The following is a 27,309-nucleotide window of genomic DNA, read 5'->3' as shown; positions in this document are numbered from 1 at the left end:
AGATTTCTGGTCTATCGTCAAGGTGGCCACGTCCGAGTGCGCAGACAAGTGCATGAACCCTACAACAAAGATTGTATAGTGGCAAGAGTCCAAGCTGGAGGTGGTGGGGTGACCGTTTGGGCTGCTTTTCATGCAGGGGGCAAAACTGACCTGGTTGTTCTGAATGGAAACTTGAACCAGTTCAAGTACAGGGCCATTCTGGAAGAAACATTGCTTCCATTTGCTCGTGCAGCCTTTCGAGGAAACTTTGTCTTCCAAGATGACAATGCACGGCCTCATCATGCTCACATGATCCAACACTTTCTTGCTGACCATGGTGTAGAGCATATGGAGTGGTCTGCCATGTCCCCGGATATGAATCCGATAGAGAACTTGTGGGCAGAATTAACGCGTCAAATCGACCACTTGGACCAGCAGCCGACCTCTGTGCGTGAATTGCAGCAGGCTATTGTCACTGCATGGCAAGCGATTCCTGTCCAAACCTTGGCAAATCTCGTGAACAGCATGCCTGAACGTGTACGTGCTCTCCTGAATGCTCGTGGGGGTTACACGAAGTATTGAACTGTAATTTTACTGTCCGTAATCCCAGTCGTAATTTAACTTTTTTTTTGTTAAAAGAAATTTTGGCTAATGTGCAAAATAAAGAGATACTTCTGGAAAACGTACAGAAGTTTAACACAGTGCTGTCCATGAATTGAGTTCGATATCAGTTTACATCACTTTCAAGGATCAATTTATTTGTTTCGAAATGTCAAATGTGGTTTTTGTTTCTTTTAAAGGTCACATTAACAAAATCTAGAATAATTTCAACATAATTCCAATGAACTTTTGGTTCTAAGACATCTTGAAAAGTAAGTTCACCCCCACAAAAAAAAATTCCATATTAAATGCCAAGTCTGTATATGATGTCAAATAAGTCATGCCTTGCAATCACCTATCCCATTTTGAAGGAAATGTTAATATCAAACCTGTTGCCATATATGATGAAATCTGAATGGTTTTTTTTCTGGTTGTTTTCTCCAAAACAGACTTCCTGTGTCACACGGAAGTTCTCAGCTCCTACAAAGCTATGTTCTTCACAAACACCTGCAGTCACAGCGATGGCTGGGTCATCATCCTTACCACCTGGGGTGTCAGCCTTTCGCCTGCCATTATGTGCTCGAGGAGCACCAATTGGAGGGACATCGGGTTATGGCACATGGCATGGCTCTGTGCCTACGTCAGCACCAATCTGCCTCAATAACTACCAGCCACCTGCTTCAGGAAGTCTATTTACTGCCTTTGGAAACTTGGTCGGACCGCAAAACCCAACAGTTAGTGCGTCCCACATGTGGGCTACGTAGTTGACATTGCATCCACCGTTTGTTCATTCTTTCAATGTATTCCAAGCAGGATGTAAGCTACCTTTCCCCTAAATGCCTCTGCTAAAGTCACACCACCTCTACCTACCCATGCCGGCCTGTGATGTCAAGACCTCGGATCTCATGTCTTCTAAAATTATTTGCTGGACCCTCATCACAAGTTGGTTTTGAAGCACAAGGCTTTGTTCTCAGGCTTTTATTTGTCCCCTTAGCCTTAGTCGTTCCAATACACAATCAGCAGGGGCGAATGTGAACGGCAGCTTTTGTAGATACATACATAGCCAATATCATCACTGAAGAAGGCCTTTCAAGTTTTCAACCAGATTCCATGTTGTCAGAGCTTGAGAAAGAAGGAGGCTTCTTAAATTCTTCTTATAAATGTAGTACAATGGAGAAACTGTGACGAGTGGTCCTCAGACCTTTTAGGCTCTTTTGTCCTTCCAGCTCGCCAATAACCCAGTGCCTTGAGCACTGTTCCTCTCTGCACTTCCTGCATCAATTCCGCTGGTTGTTCGACAAATTGTGGAAAAGACTTGATCACCTCCACGTAGATACTAGAAGGGATACTAGGGGATGTCATGTTATTGTTACTGTATTAATTATTATCGATATTGAATGACTCGGGGTACATTGTATTTTGTCCAATGAGGACACTGGAAGAGCCATTCAATTTGCCAATTCGATTGTAATATCCAATTCAAGACACCAATGACGATTATGATCTAATGTATATAACCTCTGCCTTAGTTCATATTGCAATGCCTTACAATCATATTACGCCAGACTTGATGGCGCATGCTTGTAATTTAGCCGCTCATAGTCACTTTGTATAATTCAGCATCCGAGAAGGTGTTTCTTAGAGACACGACTAACTTTACCTTTTATGATTATCCTAATGGCTAATAGCTTAAAGCCACTGGCTTGGTGGCCCTGTGAAAGTTTCTCTTCTTTTATTTCCTCGTTTCTACTGTGGGACTTTCAAGGGTGGTCCTCAACCTCCCCCGCTTTTGTCCACGGCTGAGTGTACGTGGCTGCTGCGAGGATGAAATGGTGAAAAGAGGTAAAAATGCACATGGTCTGCGTAGTTGTTGGAACATATATCGATATCATATTGCTGCTCTTTATAATCTGTTTTATTTGTCGTCTGTGTCATACATCGTTTTGTTTGTGTTTTGGACATTCTGAGGTCAGACCACAATGTATTACATGAAAGATGCACTGCAGTACATCATGTATCTCCTTCGCAGCCTCGACCTTCACTCTCAGAGAACAAACATGCAATGGTCAATGTGAGAGTTTGCACAACTTTTAAGAAATGCTGCTTTCCTCGATACCTCTGATTCTTATGCAGAAGAGCTACAAACAGAAGAAAAGAAGAGAGACCAGAATGTGAATGTCAATTCTGTTTCCTGGTCCTGTGTGTTAAATGTATACTTACCCTCATGTATTGGAAATATTTTAGGGTAAAGTAATATGGTTAATGTCTCTTGGGGTGCTGACATGCAATCCGAAGCGAAAACCAGAGCTCCGAAGGCCATATTTCCCTCAAAGAGCAAAACTGCACATTTACTGACTTTTGCTTGCCCCGTCTGACGTGGACAAGTCTAAGGTGTCTCCGTCTTGTTCTGTGAAATCACGTCCAATTGATGGATCCCAAAGTCTTTGCCACAACTGATCAGGAGAAGGCAAGTGACCCAGAATGATTTAATTGTTTAAATTGGATCCAGAATCATCCATTCCTCGTGCATGTAAATATGTTATTGCACGCCTGTTTCCTTTCTGGATCCATGAAAGTTGAATCCCCATGGTTGTCAGGGCCATGGTTTGCCAAAGAAGTTCTCAGTTGAGATTTTTGTTTATTTCACGCGGAACGCTGAACGAAAAGCTCAGACCGTACGAGATGGGCCGCGGTCTTCAAGCCATGTATCCTTTGCTGCTAAACCGTTAAAATGCGGGAAGAGAGGAGAGGAGGGGAATATAACTCCCCACATGAAAATGAATTATTTAAATTGCAAAATGTTTGTACATTTCCGCTGGGTATCCAAAGCCTTTTAAGCTTCTTTTTTTCATTATTTTAGAGGAGTTTGTGAAGCTTCTTCTTTAATGTTTTGATTTTGAGACTCTTGCTGAAACATCATCTCACCTTGCACTGACTATTGGAGTCGCGGTTTCCTGTAAACATAAGAGTGCACACTCCTGCTAAGTTTGCTGTCTTCTGGCCAAGTGTACGTGAATAGCGAGTTTGCTGAAACGTAAATATGGAATAAAGTGAATTTCTTCGGTAATCTTCCGAGTCATTTACACTTCCCAGAATCTCGCTGAGAGACTGGCTGCGCCATTTGAATATGAAACAAATGGATAATTCTTTAGGGACACATATTGGATATTATGCACAGGTGTCTGATTCTGTGGGTGGGGTAGAGGGGGGGGGGTTCACAGTGTTGTATGGAGGTGTAGCTGTGGAGTTGACGGTATGTACAGTGCATTCAGAAAGTATTCAGACCCCTTCACTTTTTTCACATTTTGTTATGTTGCAGCCTTATGCTGAAATCGTTTAAATTCATTTTTCCCTCATCAATCTACACTCAATACCCCATAATGACAAAGAGAAAACAGGATTTTAGAAAGTTTTGCAAATTTATTAAAAAGAAAAAACTGAAATATCACATTTACATAAGTATTCATACCCTTTGCTATGACACTTGAAATTAAGCTCAGGTGCCTCCCATTTCTCTTGATCATCTTTGAGATGTTTCTACACCTTGATTGGAGTCCACCTGTGGTAAATTCAATTGATTGGACATGGTTTGGAAAGCCACACACCTGTCTATACAAGGTCTCACAGCTGAGAATGCATATCAGAGCAAAAACCAAGCCATGAGGTTGAAGGAACTGCCTGCAGAACTCAGAGGATTGTGTTGAAGCACAGATCTGGGGAAGCCGACAAAAATTTTCTGCTGCATTGAAGGTTCCCAAGAGCACATTGGCCTCCATAATTCTCAAATGGAAGAAGTTTGGAACAACCAGGACTCTTCCTAGAGCTGGCCACCTGCCCCGCCCCCTGTATCTCGTTTTCTTCCGCCTCTGCTCCTTTTTTCTCAAATCCACGTTCTCGCTTGGAGACTTTTCCCGGATTCTTTTCCCGGATGTTTTTTTTTTTTTCTTTTCTTTTTTTTTCATCGTTCTGTTTGGATATTGTTGGAATATGTTTAAACCGCAGCCGTGATGCTGACGCCTCCCCCCCCCTCCCTCCCCCAGAATTTACATGTTTTAAACGTTTCCCAGTGTGTACCCTGGTCAGAATAGGTACACCGTATCCCTGCGTGTCGTAAGAGACGACTAAGAGGGTTGGCGTCAGGAAGGGCATCCGGCCATAAAAACATTGCCTCAAAAAGAGAACCATGACAATCACAAGTACATATGGGCAGGGTGCAGCCCGAAGTGGAGATCGGTTTCTGAGGTTTGGGACATGGAATGTGGGGACAATGACAGGGAGATCAGGAGAAGTGGTGGAAGTATTGGTCAGAAGAAGAGTGGACATATGTTGTGTGCAAGAGACGAGATGGAAGGGAAGTGGTGTGAGAATGGTGAAGGGTAGGCAGGGACAGAAATACAAGTTTGTGTGGCAAGGGTGCCCGGAGGGCGTGAATGGTGTTGGTGTCCTGTTTTCTGAGGAGTTTGTAGACAGTGTGGTGAGTGTGACTAGAGTGAGTGATAGGTTGATGATGGTGAAAATGATGATTGGAAAGCTCTTGGTGAACGTCATCTCGGGATATGCTCCGCAGGTTGGTCGAAGCGATGAAGAGAAGGACAAGTTCTGGTGTGCGATAGAGAAGCTGATGGAAAACGTGAAAGATGAGGAAGTTGTTGTGGTGGGAGGAGACCTGAATGGACATGTGGGAAGGAGTATGGATGGTTTTGAGGGAGTTCATGGGGGTTACGGATATGGTGTGAGAAATGGAGAAGGTGAAAGGATTTTGGAGTTTGCTGATGGAGCTGATTTGTTGATTTGTAATACTCAGTTCCAGAAAGAGGACAATAAGCTTGTTACATACACGTCAGGTGGGTCGACGACAACCGTTGACTACCTGATGGTGCGTCGGCGAGATAGGGGGCACCTCCGGGACACAAAGGTGATCCCGGGGGAGGAGGCTGTTTCACAGCACCACTTGGTTGTCTGCGACATAAGGGTGAAAGGTGCGAGGAGAGCTCGGCGGGTGAAGTACCAACCGAGAATGAAGGTGTGGAGGTTGAAAGAGGTGACAGTAAGGGAGGCATTAAAAGAGAGGCTGAGTAGGGTAGAGGATGATGTGGTTGAGCTTGAAAGTGGTTGGATGTCAATGAAAGCTAGTCTGTTGGGAGCCGTTGGTGAGGTATGTGGATGGACAAAAGGACCACCGAGGCACTCGGAAACATGGTGGTGGGATGTTGAGGTTGGAAAGAGGATTGACGAGAAGAGGAAGAAGTTCAAAGAGTGGCAGAAGGCGAAGGGTACGGGAGCAGAAACAGCAGAGCATGAAAGTTATAAGGCAGCCAGGAAGGCTGCAAAGAAAGAGGTAGCAAAGGCACAGGAGGCATGTAGGAAAATGTTCGGAGAACGCTTGGATTCGGAAGAGGGTCAGAAAGCAGTATTCAGGATTGCAAAGCAGATAGCGAAAGAGAGGTGTGATGTGATGGGGGTGAGTTGCTTGAAGGATGAAGTGGGACAAATCGTTGTCGACCCAGATGGAATTAAAGGAAGATGGAAAAGATATATGGAAATGCTGTTGAATACAGAGAATGAATGGGATGGCAACATAGAGAGTAACCCAGTTTTAGGACCGGCAGAGAAGATAACTGAGAAGGAAGTTGAGGAAGCGATAAAAGCAATGAAGAGTGGAAAAGCGGGAGGGCCGACGGGAGTTGTGGGAGATATGTTGAAGGCAGCAGGAAGTTGGGGTGTGAAGAGAATGACAGAGATCTGTAATTTGGTGGTGAAAGAAGGCCGCATTCCAGTGGATTGGGAACTGAGTACCCTCGTCCCTCTATACAAGGGGAAAGGTGACCCTCTGGAGTGTGGCTCGTACCGAGCGATAAAGTTATTGGAGCATGGAATGAAGGTATTGGAAAGGGTGTTGGAGAGGAGGATAAGGAAGAAAGTGAAGATCGACGAAATGCAGTTTGGATTTATGCCAGGAAGAGGAACGACAAATGCGCTTTTCATTGTGAGGCAGTTGCAGGAGAAGTACATGGATAAGAGGAAGAAGTTGTTTTTTGGGTTTGTTGATCTGGAGAAAGCATTCGATAGGGTTCCACGCAAAGTATTGACATGGGCATTGAGGAAGTTAGGAGTGGAGGAATGGTTGATCAGAGTAGTGATGGCAATGTACAAAAGAGCACGCACAGCTGTAAGGACGAAGGACGGGAACAGTGGTGAGTTTGAGGTGAAGGTGGGAGTGCATCAGGGCTCGGTACTAAGTCCACTACTATTTGTAGCTGTGATGGAGGTGCTGGCTCAGACCGTAAAGGAGGGTTTACCGTGGGAGTTGTTGTATGCAGATGATCTGGTGTTGATTGCGGAAAGTATGGATGGACTGAAGGAAAAGATGAACAAGTGGAAGGAATGTATGGAGACAAAAGGTCTGAAGGTGAATATCGGAAAGACAAAGGTGATGGCAAGTGGTAAAGCATGTGGTGAGGTGGAAAGAACTGGGAAGTGGCCGTGTGCTGTGTGTAGGAAGGGTGTCGGGGTGAACTCCATTCAATGTACAATGTGTGCTGAGTGGGTTCATCAAAAATGTAGTGGTCTGAGAGGGTCATTAACCAGTGTGGCAGCTACATTCAAATGTAAGGTGTGCACAGAGGGAGCTGCAGATGGAGGAAATGTTGAGTTGGATCTTGGAGACGGCGTGAAGCTGGAAGGTGTGAAAACATTTTGCTACCTCGGAGACATGCTGAATGGAGAAGGTGGATCAGACTTGGCAACGGTTGCTCGAGTGAGATGTGCATGGAAGAAGTTTCGGGAACTGAGTGGCGTGCTGATGAGGAGGAGAGTGTCGCTGAAGCTGAAGGGAAAGGTGTATGCTGCATGTGTGAGAAGTGTTATGATTTATGGGAGCGAGACATGGGTAATGAACGTAGAGCAGCAACGAAGGCTGGAAAGGGTGGAAATGCGAATGGTTCGATGGATGTGCAGAGTATCGTTGAGAGAGAGGAAGACAAATGATGAATTGCGAAAGATGATGGGAATATTGCCTGTGATTGATGCTGTGAAGAGGAACAGGTTGAGATGGTTTGGTCATGTATTGAGGAAGGATGAAGATTGATGTAGATTGATGAGGGAAAAAAAGAATTTCAACGATTTCAGCATAAGGCTGCAACATAACAAAATGTGAAAAAAGTGAAGGGGTCTGAATACTTTCTGAATGCACTGTATTGCTGGAAAAGCTAACTCGTTTTAATTTACAACACAACTTCCACTAGTATATTTACTCACTGGTGCAAAGGCAGTGGCCTAATACCAAGTGTGTGGCCAAATCCTTACCCAAGCTGGAGGATACTGTTGTTGTGGAAGATACTGCCATGTACTGTTGTAGACAGAATGGCAGTCAGTCGAAGTGAGAAAGGAGGGAAAGGCAAGATCGGTTAAACATTGACTGCGGGGTGAGAAATGAAAGGTGGCAGTGGACATGGATGTGTGGGGTGCACGTTTGTCGAGGATCGGATGCTAGACGACAGACGCAAGATTGGCAGGGTGTAAGACCAAGAGATTGATGTCCATTGCCCCATGTATGGTGAGAGCGAGTCGCCACAGTAGCGCTACGTGCACACCACAATACTGAATACAAGTGGCTCATTTAGTGAGCAGAAATGGGGCCGCAATATCATGTGTTCACTTGCGTGGCATGTGTGCTTCAGCTCTGAACACATTCACAAGCATGGAAGTTGGCCCTGTCACTGCTCACTGTGGAATTAATGGTATTTATCTCACCTGGAACGAAGTTCAGGAGCTCATGCGATGGTCCTTCGTCCGTCCATCCACAAACACTTGAAACTTCTTCTTCGAAACCGCTGATGGGATTGCGACCAAATTTGGCACAAATTTTATTTGTTGTGTTGTGACTAACGTTTGTTCACGGCATAACAAAAATCGAGGTCTAAGGGGGTCTACCAGGGGTCAAAGTGGATCCAGGTTTGACCCCAAAAATAGGAATTTGCTTTTTACTCTGAAACTACACACAATATTTCAATGGAACTTCACCACAACCTTCATCACCTGTGATGTAACAAAGTTTTTTTTTCAAGGCATTAGAAAAGTTGGGGTCTGAGGATGGGAGGGTAGGGGGTGCCCCCCAAATCGGTATTTTTTTTGTTTGTTTGTTTAAAGTCTTATGATTATGTTAGTATGATTCTACATGCTGCCCTGTCTTATGGCAACCATTGAAACTGGTTTAAAATACCTTTAGTCAGTGCAGTTTACTGTTTATTCTACCAGATGAGTGCCAGCGATATTGCCCCTATGTTTAAAAGACCATCAGCTTGCTAAACTAACGGGACATGAGTTCACGCAAGTGTAATAAATACAGCAAAAGCAGGCATAACAGCCGCCATGAGAAACCGGAAGTGCCGCCGTAAGAAACCGGAAGTGCTGGCGTACGAAACCGGAAGGGAGGTGTGTGAAAGCTTTGTCAACTTGTCCTGTGGCTGTTGGCGTTTTGAAAGAACATCCAACCTTTGCTTTTCCGTGTGTGACACTACACAGTCCAGCTCTTAGCCAGAATAGCCGCATGCGAGGGGAGGGCCACAATTTAGACGTGTTTGAGTACATCCACAGGAGCAGGAGGGAACAGACGATGGGAGGCCTACACTTAGCTTTGAGCTATCAAGCCTCGGTTTGATGAAACGTCAGACTTATTTTGAAGGCAGTGCGTTCGTTGTGCTCCGTCTCTCAAGTGGATGAGGTTGTGTGTCCCGCCTGCTGATAATATTCGGTGGACGTCAACGATTGCATTGTGCTTTTCACTGAAAGTAGGCGAGTTATCACCAACACCCTGAACAAATTGCAACATTCTTGCTTATAATGTTCTTCCACATCAGGAAACTGTTATTTATTTCAGACAGGCTTTAATAGGACTCCACACCGTCACAGCACGTCAACCCGCCATTTGTCTACTTCCCTTCCCTCTCTGCCTTCATTATTTCCCACATCAACCCTTCATATGATCTCCTTTACACCAGAACCCCCATAACCCTCTCCTACAAAACATACATACACACACATATATATATATATATATATTGGATTAAATTGAGATTTTCTTTGTCACTGATCTACACATGTTGTTAAAGCGGAAATATTTTTTAATTTTTATCTTGCCAAAACGAAGTTTTTGCAAGATGTATTAGTCAGCTTGTATGTTTGTTTGTTTGTGGTTAATCATTTTTTTTCACGTTTAGATCACTCTGTAGACCACAGTTATTATTGGAAACTCCTGTAACTTCGCATATCAGAGTCCTATAGAGATACCCTTCAGCACACAAAATTTTGAAGGTCAAGGTCAAAGGTCAAGGTCACTTTGTGGTCAATCATGGAGGTCGACGAAACACTAATTTTTTGAGTAACTTTGATCGGATCGTCTCCAAACTTCATGGGAATCTAATATATGGTCCGGCGCTCAGCTGATTAGTTTTTGGTGGCGATCGGCCTTGACCTTCATGGTTAGCGCTGGAGGTCGAAAATTATTGACCCCAAGGTCAAATTTTGAAATCGTAGGTACCATATCGAGTAATACCTCATATGAATGCCCTTGATGAGTGCTTCCCAGATCTGTAAACAGTTTGACGCTATGACGTCATTTGATGACGTCATGACGAAAAAACGGAATTTTCACATTTTGGCAAGATACGGTTCACCCTGTGGGTGACATATGTTTTTATTTTTCTTTTCTTTTTACAAAATAATTAAAGATGAAAAGCTGAAATGTCTTGAGTCAATCTGTGTTCAACCCCTTTGCTGTGACACTCCAAATTGAGCTCAGGTGCATCCAATTTCTCAGGTGCATCTTGAGATGTCTCTGCAACTTGATTGGAGTCCACCTGTGGCCAATTCAATTGATTGGACATGATTTAGAAAGAAACACACCTTGTGATAAAAGGTGCCACAGTTGATAGTGCATGTCATAGCAGAAACTCTACGATAAAGTGCAAGGAACTATCTGTAGAACTATCCATAGAACTCCGAGATATAATTGTGCGGAGGCATAGATCTGGGGAGGGTATAAAACAATTTCTAGAATATTTAAAGTTCCCAAGAGCACAGGTGAGCTCCATCATTGAGAAATGGAAACACACATTCCGAGTATTGCGCTGCAATACATGTCCCCTACCGGCAGTCTGTCGTCCGGAAAACTGTTGGGGAAATTACCAAAGGGTTATTTACCCACAGGTTCTGAATCGTTCCCAATCGCTAATTACCTCAGGACGGGCTCTACTCACCTGTGATTTGCACTCGGGACTTAGATTTATACACCTTGCAGACAGGTCAGCAGAAGCACGAGAAAATAAGTTGTTGATAAAGAACCTTTTGAGTCGCTAAATATCAGTAATTTATTATATTTTCCGGTTCACGATCAATGATCGAAATGATCAATGTTCCCAATCGCTTGTAAGGATAGAGGGAACAATGAATGGAGCCAAATACAGGCAAATATTTTAGAAGAACCTGCTTCAGAGTGCAAAAGACCTTAGACTGGGGCAAAGATTTACATTCCAACAGGACAATGACCCCAAACATAGCCAAAGCAACGCTGGATATGTCTTCAGAACAAAGACGTGAAAGTTCTTGAGTGGCCCAGCCAAAGCCCAGAATTGAATCCCATTGAGAATCTGTGGAAAGACGACGATTGCTGTTCACCGATGCTCCCCATCCAACTTGACAGCGCTTGAGCAAATATGCAAGGAAGAATGGAAGATCTCAAATCCAGATGTGTGAAGCTGATACGGACGTTCCGAAGAAGACTCAAAGCTGTAATAGCTGCCAAAGGCACTTCTACGAATTATTGACTCAGGGGGTTAAATACTTGTATAAATTAGATATTTCTCTATTTCATTCTTAATTATTTTGTAAACATTTCTAAAAATATATACTGTATTCCACTTTGATATTATGGTATATTATGTGTAGATCAGTGACAAAAAAAATCTCAATTTAATCCATTTTAAATTCAGGCTGTAACATAAAATGTGAAAAACTCAAGTGGTGTTAATACTTTCTGAAGACACTGTATGTGTATAAATAAATATACAGTCATGTGAAAAAGTAAGTACACCCCATGTAGAAGTTTTGACTTTTTCAACATATTTCAACATACAGCTATTTGATCTTCATTTCAACAATATTTTTGATAGATAAAGGTGATATAATACAACAAATATCATGAAACATTTACATTTTGTAATCCATTGTATAATTTAAATAAACATAAATGCAAAGTTCGCATGTGGAAAAAGTAAGTACACCCATGGCTCTAATAGGTGGTATTGCCCCCTTTGGCAGAAACAACCTCAAGTAGGTGTTTTTTTTTTTTTTTTTTTTTTTTTTTTTTTGTATACAAGATCGAGGCTCGTGAAAGAGCGAACATTAATCACACAGAAAGACAAACAGACACATAAAACAAATAACATCGGGAGCGGTAGACAAGATGGGGAGAGAGGGGGAAGGACACAAACACAACATTTGAGAGCAGGGACCGAGAGACATGGAGACATCGAGAGATCTGTGGGAGGGAGAGGGCTTTGGGGGGGAGGCATGTGAAGGGGGGGAGGCATGTGAAAGGGGGGGGGGTGGGAGAGGTATAAACATATGGACACTGCCAGGATTTCCAGGAAATAAGTTGGAATTTCAAATATTTCAAAAAATCAAAAACAATTTCTTATAACTGTCTACCAGTCTCTGACATCGACTGGGAGAAATTTTTGCCCACTCCTCCATGCAGAATTCTCTCAGCTGTGCGATGTTCGAGGGGTTTCTTTCATGCACAGCTCATTTCAAATCCCACAACATCTCGATGGGATTTAGATCCGGGCTTTGACTTGGCCATTCCAGAACCCTCCATTTCTTTCTTTTCAGCCAATCCTTGGCGGATTTACTGGTATGTTTAGGGTCATTGTCATGTTGCAAGGTCCACCTTCGGTTGAGCTTCAACTTTCCGACAGATGGCCTCACATTATCCTCAAGCACCCTCTGGTACAATGAAGAATTCATAGTGGATTATATGATCTTGAGCTGCCCAGGCCAGGATGCAGCAAAGCTGCCCCAAACCATAATATTTCCACAACCATGCTTTACTATTGGTATCAGGTTCTTGTGGTCAAATGCTGTCTTTGGTTTTCGCCAAACATGTCTTCTGGTACTGTGGCCAAATAGCTCTACCTTTGACTCATCTGTCCAGAGCACATTGTTCCGGAAGTGCTGGTCTTTGCCCAGGTATTCATTGGCAAACTTTAGTCTTGCCCTGATGTTCTTTCTGGACAGCAAAGGTTTCCTCCTGGCACACCTCCCATGTAGATCTAATTTGTGCAGCCTCTTTCTAATGGTAGACTCGTGCACTTTGACATCAACAGTGGCAAGAGCTACCTGTAGGTCCCATGATGACATTCTTGGGTTCTTAGAGACTTCTTTCAGCATCTTGCGGTCTGCTCTCGGGCTGAACTTGCTGGGGCGGCCTGGCCTGAACAAGTTGGCAGTTGTTTGGAATCTTCTCCACTTGTAGATGATCTCCGGACAGTCGAATGATTGATTTCAAATTGTTTGGAGATCTTTTTAAATCCCTTCCCAGACTCATAGGCATCTATAACCTTCTTTCTGAAGGCCTCAGAGAGCTCTTTTGATCTTGGCATGGTGACGCCGCACACTTCAACAACAAAGAGCAAACCAAACTAAATGTCTGAGGTTTAAATAAGACAGGTTCCTCCAAGATCCTCTCCAACGATGTTGTAATCATTTGCACCTGAGCTGGTGCACCTGATTCTAATTTTAGGTATTTGAAGTAGTGATAAATGTAGGGGTGTACTTACTTTTTCCACATGCGAAATTTGCATTTATGTTTATTTAAATTATACAATGGACTACGAAATGTAAATGTTTCATGATATTTGTTGTATTATATCACCTTTATCTATCAATATTGTTGAAATGAAGATCAAATAGCTGTATGTTGAAATATGTTGAAAAAGTCAAAACTTTACATGGGGTGTACTTACTTTTTCACGTGACTGTATATATGCTCTAAAACTCAAACAACCACATAACACATAAAGTTAATCAACACAGGTTTCAAAAACTTTCAAAGCATTAACACATCGGTTCTGCATGGCAGTCGTCTCCTAAAGTCACAATTAAACCTTAAAATCTGTAATGTAATCTTGTAGGTATCGAGGACGTCTTCCAGCCCATGTCTGGCCTCCGCACATGCCCCAGGCGTCGCTTTCCTGATTTGCCGAGGAGAATCACCATCATCCTCCGTCTCCTCCTCTCCCCACATCTGTGAATGAACTTTGCCGATAAATCATCGAACTTGTCATATGTTAGGCATGATTTTCTGTCCACCCCGTTTTAGAACAAGAATGACCGCACTGTTGTCACAACCTGCAACAAAATCCTGTAACGGGCCGATTGGGAAACGCGCATTTAAAGCACTCTTAAAAGATTAACAGCGTGATTGGGAAACACACATTTATTGCGTTATTAAAAGATGAAGTCGACGCCTCTCATCCATGTCAGCCTCCGCCATGGTTATATTAGAACGAGCTGATTCATCACACGGTCAAGGATTGCTGAACCCCTATAAGAGAGCCATTCAAAAATTACTCAGTCGTAAATTATTACTTTTTAGGGAGGCGTGCACCGTGCGAACTGACAGGCTTGATTAAACCTTACTAATAATTTTTATTCGACAATGATTCGATTTTTTCTGGGTTTCAGTGAGTAACACTCGAACCATACAAAGCCTACCGTGTGTGCTGGAAATCTGACGCAACAATGTGTAATCACCAGAGGCCTACAGGCCTAATATCTTTGGGTCACCAGAAAACCAAGATGGCAGCCATATATTTCGTCTGGGTGCCAGGTCAAACGCCAATTGTGGGTGGGGTCTGGCAGCTGTCTGACCAATGGGTGCACATTTCAAAAATCAATCCCCTAGAAGAGCTGTTGTAGACCTGCGACACGTCTTGGACACACACATGTGTGCCGTGAGTTGGAGTGTGCCACTTGGCATCCACACTGTGTTTGATAACCCAGTTTTTGTCCGGGGCATTTTGGAGTGCAGGATTATTGATTTGAATTGGAAGTTGAGGGATTTTGGTGTGGACTTCTGTCCTGTTGACAATTTCTGTGATTGATGCATGCTGTGCAAAGAGCTTCACCGAGACCAGCAAAAACGTTCTACTTCCGAGTTGGCTAATGACGGACTGGGTGGAGGTGGAAGACACCTGCTTCTGGCTATTGAGAACATTCATCGACGATGCCGAGGATTAATTCACCGGTGGGAAATGGACCCGCAATGTCAAAATAGATGACCTCTCATGGAACTATTGGCATCTTGGTCATTTTTAATGCCACAGGTTGAACAGGTGGGCTGACACTTAGCACCCCAAGTCGGATGACCGATGTGTGCCCGAGCAGCGATCCTGTATCGTCTGCATCATCGACCACTATGTTTGCCGCAGCTTTACTGTTATACTCCAGAAAGATGTCAAAGGAACCTTGAACAGGTAGAGGAGTGTTTTAACTATATGTAAAGATGATAGTGGCTGACTTGGATAGAGTGTGTTGGAGGCCATCTTGACTCATATTGACATAGCCTGGAGTAATAGTTTCCATACTATAGCCATGGAGCCATGGAGCCATGGAGGCCATAGAGAATGGAGTAATAGTGGAGTAATAGTAATAGTTCACCAGCCAAACATGAAAAAATCCTCCAGAAAACACATTTCATGGCATTTTTTGTTAATACAAGGTATCCATGCTAGATCAATGATTCATATGATGAGGATGAATATATGGGTGGATACCAAACTAAATTTTGAATTTCAAGGTCAAATAAGGTCAAATCGACTGGTCAAATGACTGGCTGGTCAAAGCCAGTCGCTGAAGTCCTTCCTTGGTACACCTGAGCTCCTCACCACATACAAGGCTTTCATCCGCAGCTCAATGGAATACTGCTCTCCCCTCTGGGCTGGTGCTCCTGCCTCACACCTAGCTCGTCTTCACGCTGTTGAAACCAAAGCTTTCAGAATCATTGGAATCTCCCGCGATGAAGCTAACTCCAAGGGCCTTTCACTCTTTCACCGCAGGCAGGTTGGTGGTCTTTCCGTCTTCTACAGCCTCCTCTCCGGCCTTGCCCCCCCCCCCCCCCCAGCTCTCTCTGGGCTGTCCCTCAAATATTCCTACAGGTCGCACAAGATCTGCCAGCAACCCTCTTCTGGTGAAACTGCCAAAATCAAGACTCTCTGCTCACCTTCACTCCTTCATTCCTCTTTTCTCCCGCCTCTGGAACAAACTCCCTCACTCTCTTCAATCCCACTCCTCCCTCCAGGTCTTTAAAACAGCTGTTCACCACCATCTCTTATCTTCCCTCATCCAAAACCTTGATCTTTCTACCCCCGTTAATTCACCCCAGATCCACTTTTTTGAAATTCCGACTTCTTTCCTGGAAGTCCGAGCAGTGTCCATGTGTTTTATAACCTTCCCACCCCCCCCCCCCCAAGCCCCCTCACCCCCACAGATCTCCCGATGTCCCTGCTCTTAAATGCTATACTTGTGTGCTTCCCTCTCCCTCCCCATCGTCTCCCGCTCCCTTTATCTTACGTTTTATGTGCCAGTTTGTCTTTTTGTGATTAATGTTAGCTCTTACACGATCCTCGATGTTGTATCCAAAATAAAAATAAAAAAATTGTCTTTTTTTTGATTTTGCATTAATTTAAACCACATTCGAAACATCTATCCAAAACCTATCATTATTATCATGTAGATGTAACAAGCCCATATAAGTAACAGGCAAACCTTGTACCTTATACATGTATGGATGGCATAAAGAAACACAAAACTGTGATTTTCTCAAAATGTGTTTATTGTGTAAAAAGATGAGTACAGTATATACAGTTGTTTGCACATTCAATATTTTATGGGAACCTGTTTTCAGAATCCTACACGTAAAATATATAATTATATATTTTATAATAAATATATAATTTAAAATTAAAACAATGACAATAGCAAAAACCACTGATCTCATCCTATATGATACATTGTGTATCACGCCCTCTAGTGGCAGATTTGTTCATGATAATGTGTTCGACCAGTCAGCAACCTGTTTCCAACATGTATTGGTCATTGTCCGAAGCTACATAATGAAGGCAATTGTGACATTGAAAGTGAGTATCCATGACATCAAATAGCTGTCTGTCTGATATATATATATATATATATATATAATTATATATATAATGCTAATCTAGACACATTACAGAAAGTTTTATAGAAATAAGTAGCAAATTATGGCTAAATATCAACATCGAAAATAATAAATGGACACAAGATTTACCAGTGGCCTACCTCAGTAGAGGGTTTAACATCGGTTGTGTCTTTTAATTTTCACTTCCAGGTAGGAACTGTCAGGACCCCTGAACACCCAACACATATGCGCCAAAACAGGCTCACAGAGATGAACTGGAAGGGCGCCAGGCATACCTCTGCCAGGCTGAGCTGAACAGTTTACGTTTTGTATTCCACTGATAGGCCAGATCTGGATTCGGACCTGAACCAAAATCTAATCGGCTTGTTCTTGTCACCTAACCAACTCGTCCACCAAGTTTAGTCATAACTCGTCCATAACATTTTGAAATATTCTGCTATATATCGGTTTTAGCCCCATCGGTGGTGAAGAATCACTTAAAAATTAAATAATTCTCGTATCCGAATCCATGTTCAGATCTTCACCAAAATCGAATCTGGAGTCCTTGTCACACACCTAACTGGTCTACCAAGTTTTTCCCAAATCCGTCCATAACTTTTTTGAGATATCCTGCTATATGTTGGTTTTCACCCTATCACTCATTGGGGAAGAATCGCTTTAAAGATTCTTCTAGCCGGATCCAGATCTTCACCAAAATCGAATCATTTCGTCCTTGTCCCATACACGACCTCTCTGCCAAATGTCGTCTGAATCCGTCAACAACCTTTTGAGATATCTTGTTCACAGACAGACAAACAGACAAACAGGGATGAAAACATAACCTCCATTCACCTTCGGTGGCGGAGTTGAAAATATTATATGAGAATGTTGAAAAAGCATTGAAGAATGTGAAGAGTGGAGACATCATGGTAGTTATGGGTGATTTTGAACGCAGAAGTTGGTGAAGGAGGAGCTTCTGGACTTGGTGATGACTAACTTTCCAGCAAAATGATGACTAACTTTCCTGCTCTTCCTCTGCTCCAATTGGTTCATCTGGTCATATGCTTGTGAAAGTCAACATCTCTCTGGCTATTCTCAGAGCTACCTCAACGCTGGCAAGAACATCAAAGAGCGAAAGATACCATCAGTTCGGTCACATCATTCGAGCAGATGGTAGACAGAAACAGTTATTGGAGGGGAAGACCGGTGGAAAACACAGGAGAGGGAGGCAGAGGAGAAAATGTATGACGGATATAACGGACTGGATGCATTTGACAAATGTGGATGTGTAAGGGCATCACAGGATAGACCAGTGTTTCTCAGCCGGATTTACCAGACGACCCACCTGTCCTGGTATTTGGTCACCACGACCCTCTGGTATCTCCTACAAGGGTTGAAAAAAATAATATAGGAAGTATATTGAACAAGCAGTTTCAAATGAAGACCCTTGCCACCATTAGAGCATTTCACACAGTGTAACATCAACAAGCTTGAGATGGTCCATCGTGGAAGAGCTCGGTATCCCACTGGTAATTACGATCAAGACCATGCTTGAGGAACTTCAATGGCCCATCATGGGGAGTAGACGATCCCAAAGCCATCTTGCCTGGATGTACCGCATTCGCCATTATTTTGGAACTTTATTGTCTGGGCCATATATTTGTCATTGCTGACTCGATGCGGATGCCCTCCTGACATGTTCAGGAAACTTGATAGATATGTCGGGATGTCTATCAAAGATTACATTGACTCAAGGATGTTTCAGGTGCCTAGCTCTGCAAATAACCTAGGCAAGAATGAAGAGAGCCAACACACCATAAGTTGCAGGCAATGAATTTGGAGAAAGAATGTGGATTAGGCCATTCCATCCATAATAAGGTCTGGGTGCTGAGGTTGGTTTGTCACATGACAGTCCTTCCACTTCCTGTCAATGCAATGAAGCAAGGCTGCTTTGTTTGTCTTGGCTAACGAACCACCTGAACTTGCGAGTAGGAAAGATGCTGACCCAAGGAAGTGAGACAAAACTTAACGGAGGTCCATGAATGACGGTGGTCATTCCTTGGCTCTTCCCAAGGACATGTAGCTTGGCAAAAAGGTTGTGGTCACTGTACCATGACATCTTCACCATGCTTACTAACAACTGATGGTCTTTACAGCTGATGAAAAACTCTCCAATTTCACTTGTCTGATGGAGTCATGAAAAGATATCTCGGTTGTGATCAGGCGAGTGGTGATGAAATCAGTTGCACCTTTCTCACCAAGGTCTTTTTTTCTTTTTGACTGGTCAAGATCTTTTCTCGAACGTATTTCCTCATGTTACCCAGCCATTTCCTCATACTCTCGAGCAATACCTGCACGCTCAGATTGAGATATAATCCAACATTGAACAGCGTTTCTATTCAAAGTGAAACCTGTTATACCACCACTCATTTTGCAGTCCCTGTTACACAAGTCACTTTGATGACTTTTGATCACATGTGCAGTTGCAGAGAAACTGTAACGTGTTTGATGCTGGACAGTCCATCCTCCTGATGTGGCGATAAGTGCTAGGATGAGTCCCGGATAAATTGATCATCTCCATCCAGTAGGTTGGCAAAGATCGAGCATAATGAATTTGATCGTAGGCAAAAAACCAGGGCATCATGGCTCTGAGAGATGCCAGATGTCCTTCCCTATTAGATGTCCTTGTGGCTCTGATGAACTTCACCAGTAACTTCACCATTTCAATATATGAAGACCAGAAAGCAATCGTCTTACTGATTCCACACTGTTCAATGTTGTAAGGTTCATAGGCATTAATCATTTCAGAAAGTTTGCGTTGTTATAATATTCCGGCGAAGAGAGGAGATGGGAAAGTGTCAATCAAATGGCCACACAGTCGCTTTGCTTTCTTCTTGCTGTCATCTGGCAGTGTTTCAATGAATGCTCTGATCTGGAAGAGTTCAAGTCCTTCATTTATTATTTTGTGGCCTGTGAAGACTTCGGTTATAGTGCCGGCCCTCAAGGACAACATTCACCGACCCATGAGCAACGAGACCTGATTCAACAAGAATGTCCAAAAGGCCTGCATCTCTGAATTGTTTCCCGAAGGTCCCAAGGAAACTTCTGCAGGTGTGGAATTCACAAAGACGTATTTTCAGTCACTCTGATATTGGGACGTCGGCCTAATAAATCTGAGCTTTAGCATAAGACGACGACAATGTTGTCCAATTCCAGTTTGTCTGCCATGTTAATACTCCTCTTCAAAACTGTATACACAGCGTCCATCTCAGTCGGTGATCAGGAAGATATACGATAGACAGGAAGATATCACATATAGGAAGATATACGATAGAAGTCGTTACCAGTTCATCGTTTCTTGAGAGAAGCATATTGAAACCTGCTTCTTCAAAAGGTGATATGATGGCAGGTCCTTGCCGCTTTGGACAATGATATTGGAGTACTAACGGAGCAGAAATCTGCAGGTAGTGTTTTCTTCTCCGTTGCTTGATGAACCTCTGGATTCTCTCTTGTGCCCTCAGTTGTGAGTGTTGAATAATGAAACCATTGGTATGACGAGTAGTACCATAGCCGGATAGGGTTTCCTCGCTGAATTCGATGTTGTCCCACACAAGGATGGTATTGAGATTCTCACTGAATCCTGGAGGAACTTGGGTCGCCCCATGCCTAATTTGCAGTTGAGCTAGGACTGTCTCAAGCGCACGAATAGTTGAATGTGAAACACAGTACCAATAACCCATACAAGAGTGTTGTATCGTGCAGCTGGTACAATGGCTTCAACAGCCTCCACATTGAGGCCAGCAGCAGTAGGTGGCCAAGGAACACGCAATGCCTGAGAAAGGTCCTTTCAAAGCATGCAGAAGTATAAAGGACATGCAAGCTGCACTACGGCCTTTACTTTACCGGACTTGGTACAGTGCCAGTTTCTGTGAGGTCCGACTTGCTTTCAGTTTCAGAGCTAGAAGCATCCATTCATTCTTCAAGAGGTCCAGGAAAAATGTTCTTTATGGAAACGAGCTCACTCATGATTATTTGGGATGGGCGATGGAAGGATAGCTACAGATATTTGGCCTTCAATCAATCCATCAGCTTATGGGAACTGAAAATCAATGGTAGACTATTACATTTATCAGTATAGTAAGTACATCAAATCATATAAGAGTACATGCTAATATCAAAGTACAACACAAAGTAACTGGAAGCATCTATTCCTTCACATGTGCTGGCTAGCTCGATAAACACCTGGAGGAGCTTGCTGAGATGCATGATCTCATGGTCATTAATTAATCCGGCGATCTATCTTCACAGAAACCTTGGAATTAAGTGTCGAATGCCAAAGGAGGATAGCCAACCCTGAAATGCAGGAGCATTATCAGACATTTAAACAAATATAACTTGAACTATTATACTGGATGCCAATTGTAGATTTGTAAGTAATCAGTAGGATTAGGAATCTGGGATCCAAGAGATATTCAAACCTGTCCTCAAGTTCTATTTTCACACATACACATCTATGGAGTACATTTCTCACCTTGGAACCCTTTTTTTTAAAGGTTATACAAGAATTTGACGTAGTTGGCATAGCGATGCCGATGGTAATGTACTTCCATTGCGACACACTCTTGATTCCTGATGCGGAGAAGTATTTTTCATCTCCCGCTTGTCAAAGTAGACCTGAAATATTTAAACAGAAATATATCAATTGCTGTAGCAAGGTATACTTCAAACAGCTATTTGGTTAAATTCCAAGATTTTTGATTAAGGGTCTCTTACCTGCATGTGGTGTTTCAGCTCGAGTCAGTTCTTCCTCGTATGCATGAAGAAATCCTCTTCCTGCCTACGAATGATGCATATTGGTGGGTAGGATATGGCTCGGCCTAGGTGCTGGTGCTGTTATCACTGGAACAGAAGAAAAACAAAGCTCTCATTTTAGTTTCTGAAACTTCAAAAGAACCATCATCACCTAATGCACTGCTGTCAGTGACACCTGTCGTAGATGCAAAGACCGAAATTTCTGCACACTCACAACGCACTGATGCCCTCTCCAAAGTCGTCTTGTTGGTGAGGTGTGCACAACAATGTCATGGTACCCCAATTTTAAATCTAATTTAACAAATGGCACTGACCAGAAAGACTCATTAGGCCACCCAACCATCTGTCTGTTCTCTCCACATAAAAACTGCCACTTCTGCATGCATTCCTTGACTCTATCTAGTCCACCTGGTTTCAGTAACTTGTGTGATATTCTTCAAAGACTTAAAAACTTCACCAATATATAGCAGACATTTCATTTTTAGCAAGTCACAAAAGTACTCGACCTTGAATGTCATGTCTCCCAGATTTTTCGCAAGTGTAACGCAACAGGTGGATAGAGCGTGATTTGCATGAATTTTCATGACATCACACTTCCGTTTTGGTTAACCTGAATCAATTATCTGCGAAGTATAATGTTGTTATTATAATCATTATGCAAAAAAATTGACAACCTGATAACACTTTTCTTGACACGCCCCGATTTTCGTCATTTCCTCCAGAAGAGCAGTTTTGCTTCCTGCAGCGTCATCGATTAAAAAAAATAGATTTGTCGCATGTTTGGACCAACATCTCAACATAACAACAAGTGAGTTCGTCTTTTTCTCACGCGAAAGAACATGCTCTGAAATAATTGTGTTGTTCTAAGATGAACACGTGAGACTGAAAGATAAAATGAGGCAGCCGATGGCCTATTTTATTCATAAATACAAATAGCACTAAAACAATGCACAAACATGTTAATTAAGATGCAGTTTGGACAAATTTTAAAGTTGAAGTCCCGAACCCTATTTTCTCAATTACTCCTAAGTTTGCGGATTAACGGATCATGGGGATTTTCAAGAATGTAACCTCTGTGAATGGCAAGGCCCTCCTGTATATACTTAGACACTGTGTGGGGTATCATGCTCTATGAACTCTCTAGTTATAAATGTAATGATGTCCAAATGTGTTTGGACGTGTTTTGTTTTGTGCACCCAAATTAATCCAGAAAGTCACCCAAATGCTGATAACTTTTTTTTTTTTTTACATCAGGTTGTCATAACAAGCTTATACAATCACAGAAACTAAGAAAATGTTATCTATCCACAAATATTTCAGTACATATGAGCTAAGTACTGCATGTACCAAATCTTCATATGATAAAATAAAGACAATTTTAATTTGTTTTTTGAGCAGAAACGTACAAAATTCACAAAATAACCTACGCCGCCACAATTTTCTCACCATATATATATACAGTATATATATATATATATATATATATATATATATATATATATATATATATATATATATATATATATATATATATATATATATATATTGTTGCGGATATGAGGACTGTATTTTTTTTATTGTGTGTTTTATTATTATTATTATTGTTTATTCTGCGCCTCCTGCCTCCGGAGTTGTGTAGAGATAGAAAGGGCGTCTCGGTAATTAGTCCATAAAGCATCCACGTCAGCCAACCATAGAATACCCCTGTTCGATAGCTTATATCTTATTATGTGTCTTAGGGTAAGGCCTTGTCTTCCATTAGAATAATACTCCATTGTACCAAGTGAAATAAGAATAGGTCCCCTTTCATTTCGTTTCGATGGCCAACTGCATTTTGGGCGGTTTTCTCTTCAACCACCATTGGCCACGAAGCAGGGTTGGGGAAGAAAGGCGTGTCTCCACCTCGTCATAGAGGGGAGGAGTGAGCCAGCCCCACTCGACCAACCATGAACAAGGGGTTTGGCTTGAGAGGGCGGAGAGAGAACGTTTGGGGGAGGTTCGCAAAGGTTGAGGGGCGGGGCCTATATAACCCACGGCAGGGCGTTCCCCAAGGGGGATGAGCTTTTACAGAGAAAGGAGAGGAGTCCAAGGGAGGAGACAAGCAGATGCGCTTTGAGTTGAGACAAGGAGGGAGGAAAAAGAGCCGGGTCGTCAGAGCAAGAGCGCGTAGAGAGGAGAGAACCCGTCACGCCAGACCCCCCCCCCACCAGTGCGTCGGCTCCACCAAGCAGCTCTGACCCGTGATCCCGCGCACACGACAGGCCCGGTGGCATCAGCGGCCGTCGAGGTCCAGCCCGACGTCCCGTGCGGGATCAAGCTCCAGCCAGCTCCGTGCCGTCCTCCCCCTCCAGCCACACACCTCCTTCCAGCAATCCACTCTGCAATTCCCTGCGTGAGTCAGTGTCTTTGTTTGTTCTGTCCTGGGTAGTAACTAAGTCTGTATAAGCTAATAATTTTCACTGTGTCACCTGCGTCTCATGTCCCTGTAAATAAACGTGACTGCTCCTTTTTGCTTGTGTGTAAATAATAATAAACCCCGTTACTCTTCTGTACGTCTTCTTCCTCTTTGCATTCGGTCGCTTTAGAGTTTTCCATATTGGGCAGCTGCGGTGTGATACGGCCAAAGTTTGGGGTAAATCGGGTTTTAGTCAGGGAAGCACTGTTTGGTCGCGGAGCCTCCGCTCGGCAAATATAACATCTTTAACCGCGTCCGTAACAATTGGTGTCGGGGAGTGAGATACGAGGCCCGAAGCGCGCTTAACGCGCTCAAAATTACAAGCAGCTGGAAATTGTTTTGTTTTTAAAGGAAAACCCGAATTTTGAAATCGCGCCATGGCTGGTCAAGGCGACGGGATGCCGGTGGGAGAGATAGAGATAGACGGGGTGGAATCGACCCAGGACCTCGGGGAAATGTATGTGGAGGAAAGGGAAGAGGAGAAAAATGGCAATGTGGTTGAGGGGGTATCAGGGGCACAAAATGGCGCTCTCGCGCACGAGGTTATGGGCGCGCAAAATGGTGCCTCGCACATGGCCACGGCGACCGCGCCCGCGGACGTAGCAGCGCCGCTGGTGGATTCGAACCTTTTTATGTTACAAATGGGGGCCCTTATGGAGAGGCTAGAAGCCAAAATGGGACAAATGGGGAACCGGATGGATGCTCAGGGTGAGCAATTGGAGGTAATGAGGGACGAAGCGAGGGGTACCGGTGAGGGGTTAGACAACGGGATAAAAGAGGTAAAGAATGGGTTAACGGGGGTGGAAAATAGAATGGCTGCCCAGGAGAATCAGATAGAGGGGGTGAAAAATGGGTTAATGGGGTTAGAAAATAGGATGGAAGGCAAATTGCGGGAAATAGGGGAGCAATCCGCCCGAGAAATTAAACAAATGGGAGAGCAGATAGAGGAGGTGAAAATCGGGGTAGAAACCAAACTGGATGCTCAGAGGGATGAATTGGGACAGATGAGGGCGGCATCTACAAAAGCGAGGGAGGAGATGAAAGAGGAGATACGACGAGGTGTAAGTGAGGAGGTCTCGGGGGTACGCGAGGAGGTAAAGCGAGGTGAAAAGCGTATAGAGAAAGAGGTGAGAAATGGAACGGCTAGGTTACAAGGGGGCATAGAGGACCTGACGGAGGAGGTGGAACAGCTGACGGAGGGACAAAAGAACTAGTGGAGCAGGTACAAAAGAACACTGCGGTACTAGGAGGGTTAAAGGCGACACAAAAAGAAATTAAAAATGACTTAATAGCGACACAGAGGCAATGTCAGATGGTACGTGAGGGACTGACAATGAGGTTGGACGAGGTGACAGAGGTAATGGAAACGAAGGACCGAGAGGTGAGGATGCACATAGAGACGGTCAAGGTAGCCTTAGAGGACGAACTTGAGGAGACGCACCGGGAAATAAAAGAGGTGAAGCAAAAATTAGAGGAAGTGGAAGAAGAGGTGAGTGAAATTAAGAAGAGACGGACAGAAACTAAGAGAGAAATACAGGAGGAGGTGATGGAATATGTACAAGGTCGGTGCTCAACTCATAATGATGTGCTCGCTAACCAAATAAAGAGTTTGCAGGTGGCAGAGGAGGTGCGGAGACGAGGTGCCAAGGTGAGTGGCGATATAATCGGAAATGTACATGATGTGAGGGGAGCTTCAGTCGGCTTGGGGGTTGTTGTGGACCCGGGTGTTCGTGAGAGGCCGTTGGTGAAGTGTGCGACAGGTCTGGTGTGCGAAAAACGAGGTGTGCGAGAATGTCCGACCATGGGGTGTGTGAGGAAAAAGTGCGCGCCGAGGAGTGAGTGTGCTGTCGAGAGTGAGTCGGTCGTAGCGCGTGTGTGAGGGAGCACATGGAAGCGCGTAGTGAGGAGTGTTACAGAGGATGTAACGGAAGCATGCACGCCTGTGGTGAGTGTTACGGAGGAAGTAACGAAAGAGTGTGCGCGAGAAAGGTGTGTAACGGACGGGTGCATGGGGAAAGAGTGCGCTGTCAAAAGTAAGGAAGAATGCACGCCTGTGGTGAGTGTTACAGAGGATGTAACGGGAGAGTGTGCGCGAGAAAGGTGTGTAACGGACGGGTGCATGAGGAAAGAGTGCGCTGTCAAGAATGGAGGTGAAAGTAGTGAGAGTGACACGGAGCGTGAGTTGGTTGTGACAGGTGAGCGAGGATGTACACCTGGAATGGAAGGATGCACACCTGGAATGGTAGAGCGTGTGTGGGAATGCACACTTGAGTTGGTCGTGAGGCACGTGGTTGGGTGTGCGAGTGAGAACACACCTGTGATTGTCACAGAGGAGGTGACCGAGGAGGGGGCGCGAAGAGGTGTGTTGGTGAGGTGTGCGACCGACGAGTGTGTGCAAAGGTGTTCGGTGGTCAGGTGTGTGACCAAGTCTGTGAGTGGAATGAGTGTACCTGGGTGTGTAAGAAAAGGTGCAATGACCAAGAGCAGGGAGACAGCTGGATGTATGAGCAAGAAAGGGGTAGCGTATGCGTGTAAGCATGCAGGTGAGGCATCGACGGTAACCGGGTTAGCGGTTAGAACAACAGTTAGCCGAATCGGGCCCTCGGTGCGCGTCGGGCAGCTTCGCGTGCCGCGAGGACCAGCGGGGATCCGAACCACGGCGGGTTCGAAAGGACCGCCGTACGTGATCCACGCTGGGCCGCGCTTGGAACGGCCGCGTCCGTGCTCCGCTAGGCGGAACGGGCAGCCCGATAGGAAGGGTCGTCATGGCGACCCCTTTTTGTTAAGGCGTTCCGGCAGGTCGAGATCGGGCAATTGGATGGCTCCACGCCGAGGTGGTGCGTGGGATCTCGGCCCGGGTAAGCGTCCTTCCCTGCACCGAGTGCCGGACGCATCCAGCCGCCGGCACCAAACAACCCGCATTCATTGCTCGGCTTTACGAAGCCGGGCTGTAGACGTGAATTGGCGCACCGAGAGGATCTAATAAGTAGACGGGTGATGAGGTTAGTGTTTTGGACCCAAAATTAGAAAAAGGCAAAATTTGATGATTAGAATAGAATTGGCAGTAAATAGAAAAATTTTTGATTGGTTGGAATTTGGACGAGCAAAATTGATAGTGGGACCTCCCCGATGTGGTGGGATGGCAACTCTGTCATCCCTCACAGCGGGGGGCAAAGGAGCACTAGATTATGGGGTTGATGGCAGTGAAAACTAGCCCGGGTGGGTTAGGATATTGTGTGTAGGGCCC

At 44.1% G+C, this 27,309-nt stretch overlaps 1 protein-coding gene and 1 long non-coding RNA gene across 11 annotated transcripts in view; one reads left to right on the top strand and one right to left on the bottom strand.

Annotated features, from left to right (window-relative positions):
• LOC137425137 (serine/threonine-protein kinase WNK2) overlaps positions 1 to 3,646 on the top strand; it is a 192,308-nt gene extending 188,662 nt beyond the window's left edge. For all 3 annotated transcript variants that reach the window (XM_078776345.1, XM_078776346.1, XM_078776344.1), the window contains one exon: positions 1,029 to 3,646. In XM_078776345.1, the coding sequence (XP_078632471.1) occupies positions 1,029 to 1,343 (315 nt within the window). In that variant the 3' untranslated portion in view covers positions 1,344 to 3,646. The remainder of the gene's footprint in view (positions 1 to 1,028) is intronic.
• A 12,802-nt stretch (positions 3,647 to 16,448) lies between these two features.
• The window catches only part of LOC144891801 (uncharacterized), a 217,323-nt gene continuing 206,462 nt past the window's right edge, over positions 16,449 to 27,309 (bottom strand). For 7 of the 8 annotated variants that reach the window (XR_013623140.1, XR_013623168.1, XR_013623182.1 and 4 more), the window contains 3 exons: positions 21,569 to 21,694; positions 21,327 to 21,469; positions 16,449 to 21,148 (listed from right to left, as the gene is read on the bottom strand). This is a non-coding gene — a long non-coding RNA (uncharacterized LOC144891801). Of the gene's footprint in view, positions 21,470 to 21,568; positions 21,695 to 27,309 lie in introns of all 8 variants that reach the window. The other variant, XR_013623142.1, reaches the window with a different exon arrangement.

The sequence above is a fragment of the Myxine glutinosa genome, chromosome 4 (assembly GCF_964187855.1).
Source record: "Myxine glutinosa chromosome 4, kmMyxGlut1.1, whole genome shotgun sequence".
Taxonomy (NCBI): Eukaryota; Metazoa; Chordata; class Myxini; order Myxiniformes; family Myxinidae; genus Myxine; species Myxine glutinosa.
The sequence above is the reverse complement of the archived record's forward strand: the minus strand, read 5'-3'. Positions and strand labels throughout refer to the sequence as shown.